The sequence below is a fragment of the Lepidochelys kempii genome, chromosome 8 (genome assembly GCF_965140285.1).
Source record: "Lepidochelys kempii isolate rLepKem1 chromosome 8, rLepKem1.hap1, whole genome shotgun sequence".
NCBI classification, from domain to species: Eukaryota; Metazoa; Chordata; order Testudines; family Cheloniidae; genus Lepidochelys; species Lepidochelys kempii.
In genome coordinates this window covers 93,870,210-93,883,459 of record NC_136387.1, presented here as the reverse complement: position 1 = coordinate 93,883,459, position 13,250 = coordinate 93,870,210, and the positions used below count along the sequence as shown (strand labels likewise).

The 13,250-nt window shown below is 39.2% G+C and overlaps 1 protein-coding gene across 22 annotated transcripts in view; it reads right to left on the bottom strand.

The window, feature by feature from the left end:
* DAB1 (DAB adaptor protein 1) overlaps nt 1-13,250 on the bottom strand; it is a 677,908-nt gene that overhangs the window by 59,417 nt on the left and 605,241 nt on the right. For all 22 annotated transcript variants that reach the window (XM_073357549.2, XM_073357567.2, XM_073357578.2 and 19 more), the window contains one exon: nt 455-586. In XM_073357549.2, the coding sequence (XP_073213650.1) occupies nt 455-586 (132 nt within the window). The remainder of the gene's footprint in view (nt 1-454; nt 587-13,250) is intronic.

The window sequence follows — 13,250 nt, the reverse complement described above, 5'->3', positions numbered from 1 at the left end:
AGGGAGGGATAGCTCAATGGTTTGAGCATTAGCCTGCTAAAGCCAGGGTTGTGGGTTCAATCCTTGAGGGGGCCATTTAGGGATCTGGGGCAAAAATTGGGGATTAGTCCTGCTTTGAGCAGGGGGTTGGACTAGATGACCTCCTGAGGTCCCTTCCAACCCTGATATTCTATGATTCTATGATTTGTATTCCGTCAATGTATCTAGTTTAATTAGAAAGGAAAATAATTACTAATTAGGAGGAATACATCAAGAAAAATTAAGAAGGGTGAAGTACATTCCCTTTTTCTCAGACTGGTATTGCTAATCCTCCATCTAAGAACTTCTTTGCAGACACATTTGACAGCATGTATTTTGCACAAACAAGCTAGCATGCCCTTTTGAACAGCAACATAATAGACATAACTTTCAAAGTGAGTTAAACTATAGAAAATGATAAAGATTTGATACTTACTGCCTGGGCAGTTTTTATTGCCACAAATCTATGATTTCCTTCCTTTCCACACACATATCCAAAGGCTCGGTGGTCTGTGATATCCTTTGCAATGTACGAAATTTCATGAACTGCATGATGGTGCTGTAGTAGCTATTAAAAAAGCATACCAAAACACATCTATAAAAACATTCCATTTAAGCTATAATTTCATTCTCAAGACACACATTTTACCTGTGGCTTCGTATGTCTACCAAATTTTAAAAAGTCATTGCGTCAAAATGAATAGCAATGTTTGGAGAGTGCAATCAGTATGGTACCGAGGTGATCTCTAAACAAGTGTTTTGACCAATTTAAGCATTGTGTTCATGTTTTGCATAAACGTTTCTGCCAATACTTTATGGTGAGAGATAATTCAATAGAAGTATGATATTATTACCTAATTCTGACATATGAAAGTATTCTAGGCACCTTAGCAATTGATTTTATGACTAAAATTTATAAAATAACAAGCACCACCTATCTGATTATCAGGATTATGGCTCCAAGCCTCTTACTGGATCCATATGGGAGGACTTCTATGGCAGCAGAGAGCCACACTGACTGTAGGACTGGGGCCTAAGGCCTGATCTTACTCCCTATGGAATCAATTGCAAAATTATCAGACTATAAAATTGTATTTTTAGAATTTCATTCAGGGAACCTTGGAGCGGCAAAAATTTACTTTTCTAGAAAACTCGTGAAATTTCCCCCCTTTTTGGTTTGAAAAGGGATTGGTTTTTAGTTGACAATGGCCCATTTCTCTCTGAAAAATTTGCAAATTTTATTGCAAAACTGTGTATGAAAGGCCTGTTTTTGATGTCACAAGAAAATATGAAAGCACCCAAATGCATGGCTTTTCATTTTAATTGTGAACATTTCTATACAGCTGTATTTAATGCAGTAAATAAACGAGCATCCTCTTTCAAAGTCCTTCTGAAATAAAAAGGCTTTATAAAGCCTGGTATAAAAGGGGCTGAGACCCCATAGTCTACCTCAGGTCCAGAGACAATATAGGAGCTGCAGAGGCAAATATATAAGCAGCAGTCCCTTTGTCCATGGAAGCGCCAAGCCCATCTCTTTGGACCACGTAGAGAGGAATGCCATGGACGGAGCTAAGAGTACAGAAGAGTAGCACAAGTGATGACCCCTTAAGTGTAACCAAGGGCAAGCCAAGGTTTGCACCAACTGAACCAAACCCCTCTACTACGTCCCCGTCTACACCAATTATTGAGTCAGGGCTACCTCGAGTGTAGACAACTCCTTTATATGTCTGTTCTCAAACTATTTACCTAAAATGATCTACTTGTCTGAATTTCTTACTTCCCACGTCTCCTGCTCTTCACAGTCTAAAAGGGATCTGATCCTCCAGACTGTAAAGAGCAGGAGACATGTAGGAAGTGAGAAGTTCAGATGAGTAGATCATTTTTACAGTCTAAAAAGAATACCACTCTCAACTGCAGACACAACCTCAGAATCTGGAGGATCAGATTCCTGCCCTTTTTGAGAAAAAACACATATGGACAATCAGCCTGGTACCCTGAGCTCTAAACAATCGGTTATGTTTACAGTTTAAAAACATTTTTTGAAATGTGTGAAAACAGAGCGAGTGTGTGTCTGTGTGTGAGAGGGGTGCGAGTGATGAGATTGCTGTAGAAATGGAGAATGAAATTAAAATGGAAATGTAACATATAGGATAGAGATGACTGCTTTTAAGACAAAAGACTGGATATTTTTTCATTTTGTTAGTGTCACACAACTTTTGAGGTTCAAGATGGCTCATGTTCAGGCTAATGGGTGTACTGCCATTGACTTCAATTTGAACAAGGCTGGGTTTTAGATGGCTGTTGTTCATGAGAGATGCCGATTTCCCAATGTGTTAATGATGTAAAACTGACGATGAGATCGTAGTTATATAATATAGGGATATTGATTTTGTTTATTCTCAGCTCAAGTTGCATGCTCTCTGTAACAGTGAAATGAAATGTTCCCCTGTCTCTAAATGCTGTATATTATAGAGAATGTTATCTCAGACTCCTCTTAAATAAAAGTTTTTTATTGATCGCCAGGCAGCATTTTGCACTGAAATTAAACTCGTTCCTGGTAGAATTAGATTTGAAGATTATTCTGATGTGGAGAAATATCATCTACAAGGCAGGACATCAGATGGAGACATTTTAATTTATTTGGAAACCCTCATTAATGGTTCTAAAATCATTACATTTGTAATTGGTGATGATGCTCAATATTGCCTTGGTATCAAAATAAGTAAAGGTGTCTGCAGCTTTATCCTTTTGCATATTTCACTTTATGGAGTGTTTAGAAAGATTGCTCTCAAGAAGTTTTCATTAGTCAGAGAGAGATTCTGAGCACAAGTGTCATAATTTCGTCCAGCCTTGGAACACATACATAAAATGAAATGTTGTGCATACAGTTATACTGAAATGCAGATGAACATAATCATTTGAAATTGTTCTTTTGCAAACCTAGGTGAGTCTATGAGTTACTTGATTTATTTTTTTTAATTTTCAACTAACTTAATCTAAAGTTTTGGCTTAATAAGTATGTGCCTGATTCTTCTCTACCATACACTTACACTGTTGTAGTAAATTGGAAGTAACCCCATTGCGGTCAATGGAGTAAAATCTGTATAAAACTGGAGATCAGAATCGTGTCCTGTAGCTAATCAGATATGGTAGCATTTAACCCCCACTTTGCACTGGTGTAAAGTGATGGAGAATATGGCCAGATGTCTCTCTCTTCTCAAGCAGAAATTAGAAATGGCCAGCAGAACAAAAGAACAGAGTCAGTCTACAAATACATGATCTTTATAGATTGTGATTAATTTAGGAGAATCCACCAGACGCTAATTTAATCTGGCCTGTAAAATATGACTAATCGATGCAAATATTTTCTTTATCCAATGAGTTTTATAATACTGCTTGCATTCAGTTACTACTCTTAAACACTGTTCCATAGCCCCAACCAGAAATGAAACAAAGCCAACCCCCCATCGTTCAGTTGGAGCTGTTGTTCCACACTCAAGTACTCATGCTCACATTCTAATTTTCTCTCTCTCCTTCTCTTTTATCCTCAGGACTTTTATGATGACATAATCCTGCCTCTAGAGGATGATGGGCATATGAAATAAGTATTCCATAATTCACTCAAGGGGTGTTCATCAGACCCCCGTTTATTATCCTCCCTGATACATTACTTCAGCTGTGATTTGACAATTTTACAATATCTTTGCTGAGTGCTTCTATGAGCCATTTACCAATTTATAAATGAAGTATCAAATTGTTTGGAGGGCTGCAGTATGACAGAACAAATTACAGCGATGGCTTAATTTGTATTATGGTTCAATACAGTCAATTAAATTCTGCATAAATTAGAAAGTAATTTGCTTTACCATTTAAGCCTTAGTTGTTTTAAAAAAATCCATTATACATATCGTCAATATTATGGTTCGAGTCTGTATGCAACACTATCCGCAGTACAAAATATACAGGATTCAAAAATACGATAAAAGCATGGATAAGTAGCCACACACAGGATAACGAAGAGTGGTATACACGACTGCTCAGTACTCTAGCTGTTCACAGTACTTGCAGTCTCGCAAGGCTAAGGGGAATGGGACCTCATTAGTACAGCCCTTTTGTTTTCCTTACATTTTTGGACGGATTTTCTGAATTTGAAGTTTAGGAGATAGAGTGGCAAACAGCACTTTAAAAAGCCAGAGAGCTCAGTCACTACCACCATACAAAGCAGGCCTAACCCTGACCTGTGCACGAAGAACAAGTAAACAGGCTTTGCGCAGGGGGTCTCTGAACAGGTTTGGCAGGTGGAGTGGTGGACGGAATCCTCGATGCAAACTATGGTGTAGCAATGGGCCTGTTTCGTCTTTGGTACTGCAATTTAAGGGTCGCTGTAATGTCCACTGACCCTGCGCTCCCCTTCCACAGGCACTTTTGGCCTCTGTACCTACCTAGTCATTATTTTCTCTCCTTTTTCTACAGTCTGTCCTCTGCTTCTGCCCCTTTCCCATATTGCCCCCTCCGTACACCATACTGAATTGATTGAGGTACCTCAGAGATCAGTAGCATTTCTAATTTCCCTCAGGCTGCTTAGAGCCTGTCATAAATTTGTTCACCCTTGATCCTCATCTTGCCCCTTGGATTTCCACGCTCTGGCCTCCAGTTCTCCTGAATCAATTAAGCACTTAGAGAGGCCAGCAATCATGTCAAATATGAGCGTTGGGTGGTGTTACAAAGTCACGGCCATAATATCACTATTCCCTTTTTAATGAGGCTGCCTATTTACTGAGTCCTGGGGCAGAGCAGTAAGACTCCCAATGAGAATTATCCTGCAGGGAAAGCAGCAAAGCATCTTGTAAATGGTGCCCAATCAATAGCAAAAATCACAAATAAAACAATGTTATATTTATATGGACAAGGTCCACAGGGATTTCATATAAAGAACCTTTCATATGAATTAATTTACCCGATAAGCCTGCTTTCAGATCAGTGGTATCAACTGACTCAAATTTATGTGCCATTACTGCCACTTTTAGCTTTGTGAGAGGAGTGAGAGACCTCGTCCACCCATTTTCTATATTTCTATTCCTATTTGATATCTGTCAAGAGCATTTCCTACTCCATTTGAGCCAGCAATCTTTTAAGGCTTTGCAAGAACTACTTCTGCATGCTGGGTGAGATTCACTTGTGCATGGAAGACAAATATAATAAGGTCCTCTGCACCACTTAGGCTTTATTATAGTTTTCTGTTTATAGTTATCTAGCTATACATACATTCTAATGACAACATATATACAATATTAAAAAATTACTTTAAGGGCCACAGTTGCAGAAATGCTCAGAACCTGCAGCTGCCATAAATTTTGACTCAAGTTGTGAGTGCTTAGCACTTCAGAAAATCCGGCCATAAATGTCCAGAGCTCTTACTAAATAAGAATTTCAGAATTTTAACTTGTGGAGTAAAATTATTGCATCCCCTTAGTAACAGGCTTGGTGAACTGGAAATGTAATACCATGTTTTACCACAATTTACGGCACCATGTTAAATTAAAACAATGTGGCACTGCAGTGATTCTGAGATTAAGCCTTGTCTCCACTGCTGCCATCAAGACAAGAGAGGTACAGAAGTTTGGCTAGTTTCTCTTCTAGATGTGAGACTTTGGTACAAATATTGATGCTGCTTTGGTGCACACACATGCATGCACACACACAATCATCTTCCCTAAACACTTTTCACTTCCATCTTTCTAGCAGTCAGTTTAATGAGAGACCTTTTGGATTTGCAGGGTTAAATGCAACAGCAGTTCAAAACATCTATTTCTAGCGTAGGATGGACTAGTGGCTTAAGCAGCAGATTTGAACTACCAAGGTTCTCTAGAATTGCAGGTACAATTAGCAGCCAGCTTTACACCTTTCAGTGACAGAGAGACTGCATTTCATGCAGTTTATGGTATGTAGGTACTTCCTGTAGGTCCTCTATCGACATTTCAGATCCCATTGGTAGGGATTTTCCCTGGTGATCTCCATTAGGGCGCACCAGAGGGCTATGATGACGATGTCCACCTTTTGGCTACCTTCCACCCTAAGGGTGCCTGCATTTCAGTGGTATTATACGTATGCAGTTTCGGGAAAAAATATAACAGCTTCTACATCAGAATTCAAATGTTGGTGAAATGGAAAAGAAATCTGCAAATCAGTTTGCAACATGAACTTTTCAGTGTTGATTTTCTAGAAGTTAGCATTTGGGGTGGCAGATGGAGTGGCAAAGAATTTGCCTATGGAGCTATGTGGTGAGGGAGCAGATGGGGAAGTGCACTGAGCACCGGCTGCAGAAATTCTCCATTTAATGTGAAGTAGTAAAGAGGATTCAGCTTGGTGTATTTCAGAGCTGTAGTTAAACAGTTTAAAAATCACTGACTACAGCACAAAGCAAACATGAGCAGAGGCAGAGCCAGAGTTCCTTCACTGGGAGAGCCAACTGGATTCATCCCTGGCATTTCTCTCTCCATCTCTTTCTGATAGTTTATTGGCACATTCAGTTCAATTCAAGAGCACTCTGGCAACATTTGTTATGTCAACAAAAGTGTAAAAGCAGAGATAGAATCATCTGGTCTCTAACAGAGGCAGCTACAGTCTAAACAGGGAAGGCTTCACAGTGTATTTGGAATATTATTTCCTATGTGAATTTGTCATTGCTGTTGATTTTTGAATTGGTGGCAAGTTGCTCTTCTCCTTTCTCCCAGGGTTAGGCACAGTTTTTGCATCGTTTCTTTTGATTGAATGCTCTTATGTCTGCTAATTTTTCTAATAGTTACACAATAGCTTCCTGGATTGTGTTTGAAGCCCAAGCAAGAAAGGGTGTAAGTAAACAGAACACCCAAATCACACATTTTTTCCACTCACAGATCCAAACAATTTGGTCAGTCACGCTTAAGCTTTCAGCAAACCTGAAAAATACACTTTGATTAAATATCCAACTTTTATTATCTGGGAGGTGTTCCCCCAAATCTTCGAAGTAACAAACGGAGTTATTTATTTGGAATATTACCAGCAACACCTTGCAACTCACAAGAGGAAAAGCCTAGAGAAATGTTGTGGCTAAACAAAATATGAGATGTGGGATAGATCAGAGCTTTAATCTTACCATAAGGAGCATACTTGTAACACTTGAAAAGCAAACAGTAAGCACAAATTGCCGTATATCTAGGAAAGTGTCAGTCTCTTATTTATATACTGAATAAATAACTCCTGAATATCTATGCAAGTATAATCATTCTGCCCAAATACCCAATTCTGCTATATGCTGTGAATACAAAATATATATATAACACCAGGTATATTTGTATGTAACAATGGTGCACTGTATAACTGTGCATATATTTGTGATTAATAATGTAGCACCAGGTACTTGTGGTCTCATTGTTTCATACTCTGCACGTATAGTATATCTTCTATTTGATGCTCTAAACAGGTGGGGAAACTAAGGCATAAAGAGATTACATGCTTTGTCTAAGGCCACACAAGAAATCTGTGGTAGACCCAGCATTAGAACCCAGTCCTCCTGACACCCAGCCCTATGCCTTAATCACAATTCCATGCCATCCTTCCTATATAAGATCATATCCCAACTATTCAGCTATGTGTATTTTACCATTTATATGCTGTAATGCTGGTAAATGCCATGGACACCTGTAACGAGGCCCCTAAAACACAAATACACAGTACTAAATAAAATAAAAAGTACACTTCATTAGATATGATTATCTAGCCCTTTGATGCGATAACATTAAAAATCAATAGGCTAATACAAATAACTGAGTGTGTGGAATGAGATTGTGAATGAGGTGGGATATAGTTCAGGGTTAACAAATGAACAACATATTAAACTTCTATTGACGATTTTTTGGACAAGGTTTCTTTTCAATTTAGCCTTCAGAAAGAAGCATCTCATATTTTAACAGTCAAATAAGCAAACCCAAACGGGAGCCTCTCTTGTGGTCCTGAACATATCAGTATAATATGGTAGGTTTCACATCCTGGCTGAGACACCAGGGATTTACACAGCTCAGAAACAAATAAAAGAGTACAAATTGAACCTGGTAGCACAGAGCAAGAAAAGTGAACAAAGAGCAACATGACAATTTGCAGTTTGATTGCAGCGTGTACCGCAAAATGGGTTTGGAAGCAGGAGTTTTGAGCATGAATATGACTGAACCCTCTCACTGAAAGAGACTGTCTGTTCTGCCGAACATTTGCAAAGCTCTGTGTGGCTGAAACTGAATGGTCCACCATTGAAGCTGTTTGACCCTAAGCCATTCATTCAGTCTTAGCGGACAATAGGTAACAGAATTTCTCCCTTGTGGAAAACAAGCACAGGAGGAAAAAAGGAAGTTGTAACCTTTGGAATGTTCTCCAAGCATGAATGGTGCTCTCTTCAGATGGCTGGCCTTTAAAACATGGCTTCACAATGAAAGGAAAATAAATCTGTCTAATCCCTGAGCCTCTTTAGTAAGGACAGATTTTACCCACAATAACTTGAGGAAAGGCTTTTGCAAATCCTTCTAAAAGGAATTTCAGTGGATATTCTTTATAAACACAAAAATCATACCCGATGTTGCACACTTTCAAATTACACATAAAGAATTGTGTCTGTACCATAAATGAGCATGTAAACCTATTTGGCATCATTAAAAAATGATCAGCTGTTTCAATGGGCTCAACCCTGCAAGCTGCTGAGCACCGTAACCCTGACCCAACAAAGCACTTCAGCACCTGCTTAACTTTAAGCATGTGAGCAGCCCCATGAAAGTCAGTCTCTTTTTCTAGATGACAAGACTGACGCACAAAAATGCTACATCACTTGTCTAAGCTCACACAGAAAGTCTGTGGTAGAACCAAGAAGAGAATCAAATCACCTAATCACCTGTTTAAAGCATGTCCTTCATGCGTTGCTGAATTGAACCCAATATGTACATTCATAGTGGCTCAATGTGTTGAATTAGTCCTCAGAACCCCCTCTGTTAGGTAGGGAAGTTCTGTATTACCCCCATTTTACAGGTGGAAAACTGAGATAAGTTCTTCAGGGCAGGAACTATTGCCTTTATTTGTGTTTGTATATTGCTAAGTACATTGGGGCTGTGAATCTGATTCGGGCCTCTGGGTGCTACCGTGTTAGGGCCTGAAACAAAGGTCATTTTGGATATATCTACACAGCAAAGAAAAACCCGCAGTGGGTCCATGCCAGCCGATTCAGGCTGAGGGGCTGTTTCATTGCTGAGTAGACTTCTGGGCTCAGGCTGGAGCCCGAGCTCTGGGACCTTCCCACTCTGCAGGGTCCTACAGCTCAGGCTCCAGCCCAAGCTCAGAAGTCTACACGGCAATGAAGCAGCCCGAGCTCCGCAAGCCCGAGTCAGCTGGCCCAGGCAGGCCACAGGTTTTTCTCTGTTGTGAAGACATACCCATAGTTAGTCAATGAAGTCAGCGAGGCCTTACTTTGCAAGCACACATCCTAATTGTGATGAATAGGTCTAGCTGATGTCGCTGAAAATTCCAGGAACCTAATTTGAGAAAAAAGAACACTCCTATGATAATATATTTCTGTCTAGCTCTCATAATTTGTAATAATGTCTGACAAAGACCAGATACACATTTAGTTATTGTGCCTTGGCTTGGAAAGCAAATGCTAAATTGCTCATGCAGAAGATCCATTTATGAGATATATGAACTTATGAAAAGAATAAAACAAAACTGGAATGCATACAAGGGCAATTTCATAACATCTCTGCAAAAGTTTTAAAGTTGTTGAGTGTATTGGGGGTAGGAACTAGCTGGCTAAATGTAAAAGCTTTAGCCAATTAGTATTAATTCCAAGTTATATTTAAAATATGTACTTGCAAATATTGTTCAGGGACAAAAGAAATCCTAAAGCACAGAAAGCAAAGTCTCTTTTTGTAGAGCTTTGGAAAACCATATACTACACAGACGTTATATTGCTGGATTTCCTGTGATCGACTGTATTATTTTTCTGTCATTTCTGCCCCAGTTTAAATCGGTTGTTTACATCAGGCTGGTTAGAAGGGCTACATTATGAAAGAGATGATGAATGATGAGTAAAGGGTTACATGACACAGAATAATTAAAAATTATGTATGGGCCCTGGAAAACTGTGGATCCTGGCTTTGCATGAGGACTTCCATAGGCAAGAGGACTTTTGGAGAAAGTCCATAATAATAACAAAAAATACTCTAATGTTTTTGTCTCCAGAACATAAAGGCTCTAATACGTCTGACAGCGAATAGAGATTCTCTTTTACTGCAAGTGGTATGTATAGATGATAGTACAATTAATTATCCTGGACTTGGTGGATGGGGTTGTATTTGGAAGGGTGGTAGCGGAGCTGACTGGGCTGTGTAAACCTACCAAGTCTGTTTGTAGAAAATGACAATCAACCCTTGTTTGGAAGTTTGAGTTAGAAAGAGTCTGGAACCCCCAAACACACACTCCTACTTTACTACAGCCCTGCATGTTACTTCTTCATGGGCCTCCTGGCTAGTGCCAAGAAGCCCCCACCTCTATCAAGTTTTGAAGAGGGGCACCGAGTACCTGGAAAATTCATCCTGATTTTCATACACCCCAAAGTTTGAAGGTAGACAGTTCATCCCTTTATACAAATAAGGCCCGTACCTGAAATATGGATCTGCATTTTGATCACTTCTAAAGTTTAGAGCTGTTCAATTCTGGGGTTCTTGTTCAATGCCATCTCTGTATTAGATATTATACTGACACCTTATATTGCCTTGTCTATGCACTGGATAATATGAAGCACAATGTTCACTTGTAAGAAAGTTTTTTATTGGCTTTGGGGAGGAAATAAGGGGCAAATCCTTGCCCCTATGAAAAGCTGTTGAGGTCTGCAGGGACCTGGGGAAAATCATGCCCCAAGAGGACCACAGCAGCCTCAGGGCTGCCACAGCCCATGACTGCTGCACTCTCCCCTATCATGTACACTGATCATTGGACAGCATAGCCACGAATATGCCAGCCCTGACTCCCTACCTGCTGTGAACAAGCCTCCAAGCCTGGTCTCTCTGATCTCTGGTTATATTTTTCTTTGATATACTCTAGGGATTATGGAGCCCTCTACTGACTGGATGTTGAATCTGGGAGGGATATCCAGTAATGAGCCAGCAGGTTCATTACAGTATCAACATATCTGGATATTTAGACTGGGTTTATCATCCTGGACTGTGAGTGCTTTTCAAGAAGCTATTACTCTTAGGAGGTCTTTTTTTTAACCTTTAGAACAAAAAAGAACAAAAACATTCTTCATCTCATTAAATGGTATTTCATTTACACAAATCACAATGAATTTCTTCATATGACACTTAGGAGGGTTGTTTTTTTTTTTTAAATGCCTATAGATTTAATATATGATACACATCCCCTCCTGGAACTTGTTATTTGAAAAGCTCATCCCTGAAAAGCAGTCTCAGACTCTGCTGATCTGGCACACAAACTTTAAGCCTCAGAGTTTACAAAGAACATAAAAAAAACACTCGGATCGACAGTGTTAAAATTCAGGGTGCACTGGGTGGTCAGCAAGCAGTAACCCTCTTTAACCATAAGATCCAAGTCATAATGTTGGAAAGTAATCTGCAGGAGTCTGCAGAAAAGCAAAAACAGATGAAAGGGAAAAGATGCAGCTGCCATATCTGTAGGCCATGGGTTTGTAGCAGTTCAATTTGACTTTAAAATAGAGCATGTGGGTGAGGCTTCTACGTGGGGGTGAAGGGGGGGTGGGGAAGGCTGGAAAGGCATTATTCACTCATAAAAACCCCACTTCTCTGCAAACCACTATCTTATGTTCTGAATCCATTAAGGTGAAATCGAAAAGGTGGGGAGATTCAGAAGAAAACTTGTTTTACTCTTCCCAAATGTGGAAAGTGACTTTATTCATTACGAAGGAAAAAACAAAACAAAACATATTTCTGAAGAGACCAGAGCATCCTAAATTACTCCTTGGGAGCAGTGTACTGTTCTCTATAGTACGGAATGTGTAAGACATGTTCAACTCTTCATCTGTCTCCAGTGGTTTATTAGCCTTCTAGTGTCAGGCCTCAAAAGAATACAGAACAAACACATCTGCTAACAGCTAAGTGAGATTTCCCTTTAGCTTAATTGCAGAAAGTTGAGTTCTTTTTTCCATGCTACCCATACATGGAAAAACTGCAGAACATGTGTTATGTATGTACTTGCTCATGGATTGTTATCCATGACTTCACTGATGCAAAACTATACTACCAAAAGACATTCTTCTGGTACTCAGTAGAGCTCTATGCAACACAATATACTGTTCCAAATACAGGAATTCTCTGTAAGCTTATGGCATGGTCGTTGACAAAGATAAGAAACAATCTCTTGCAGGATCCTTGATAATTCCAAAACTGGTAAGCTACACCCATAGGACAATACAACGGTCCCTTTGTCTTAGGACATACTGAATAGTAAACAATCATTGGGTTCAGTATGCCTGAGTGTTAGTGATAGACTTTACATGACCATTAACTCTAAAAGGAGTAGTTTGCATATAATACATTTGGCATAGGAACCTGCGGCTTTCAGAATACACAGAACAGTAAATGCTGCCACTTTGTTAATAAGAAATACCTGCAAATTTTTCATACCAATTTATAGTCTGTCCTTCGACTGGAAAACAGGATAAATCCCTGTGATTTATGATTGTAAGTATCAAATGACCTCAGATAAATTCCAGGGTATGAATGGGATTATCACTGTTTCATTTTGTATTGTTTCCACAAATACCTTAACTGGTGAATAGTACATCTGGGGCAAAACCTGTGCGTGTTTTTGTCTGTGTTTTAGCTGAGTCTTAAAGCTAAAAAATAAAACACAATTTTAAAGGGAAACCTCAAAGAAACTCTGAAAAACAACAAAAACCTTTCAAATGCCCCTTTTTAAAAAAGGTTTCTTCTGCCTTATCCAGAGGAGGGAATTTTGGTAGTCTCACTCAGAAGTTGCTTGTCACTTTCTGTTATTACAAATCTATATTTCAATTAAACCAATACAGCCAATTTTAAAGTTCTGCCACACCACTATTCACAAGACAGAGATCTAAGGCTTCCACTCACACATTTAAATGCCCAAAGTTGTTTTTCCCCCTTCTCATTTTCATTTAAACCAGATTTAATGCTCACTTCCACTTTTCAGCCTCTAATTTAAAT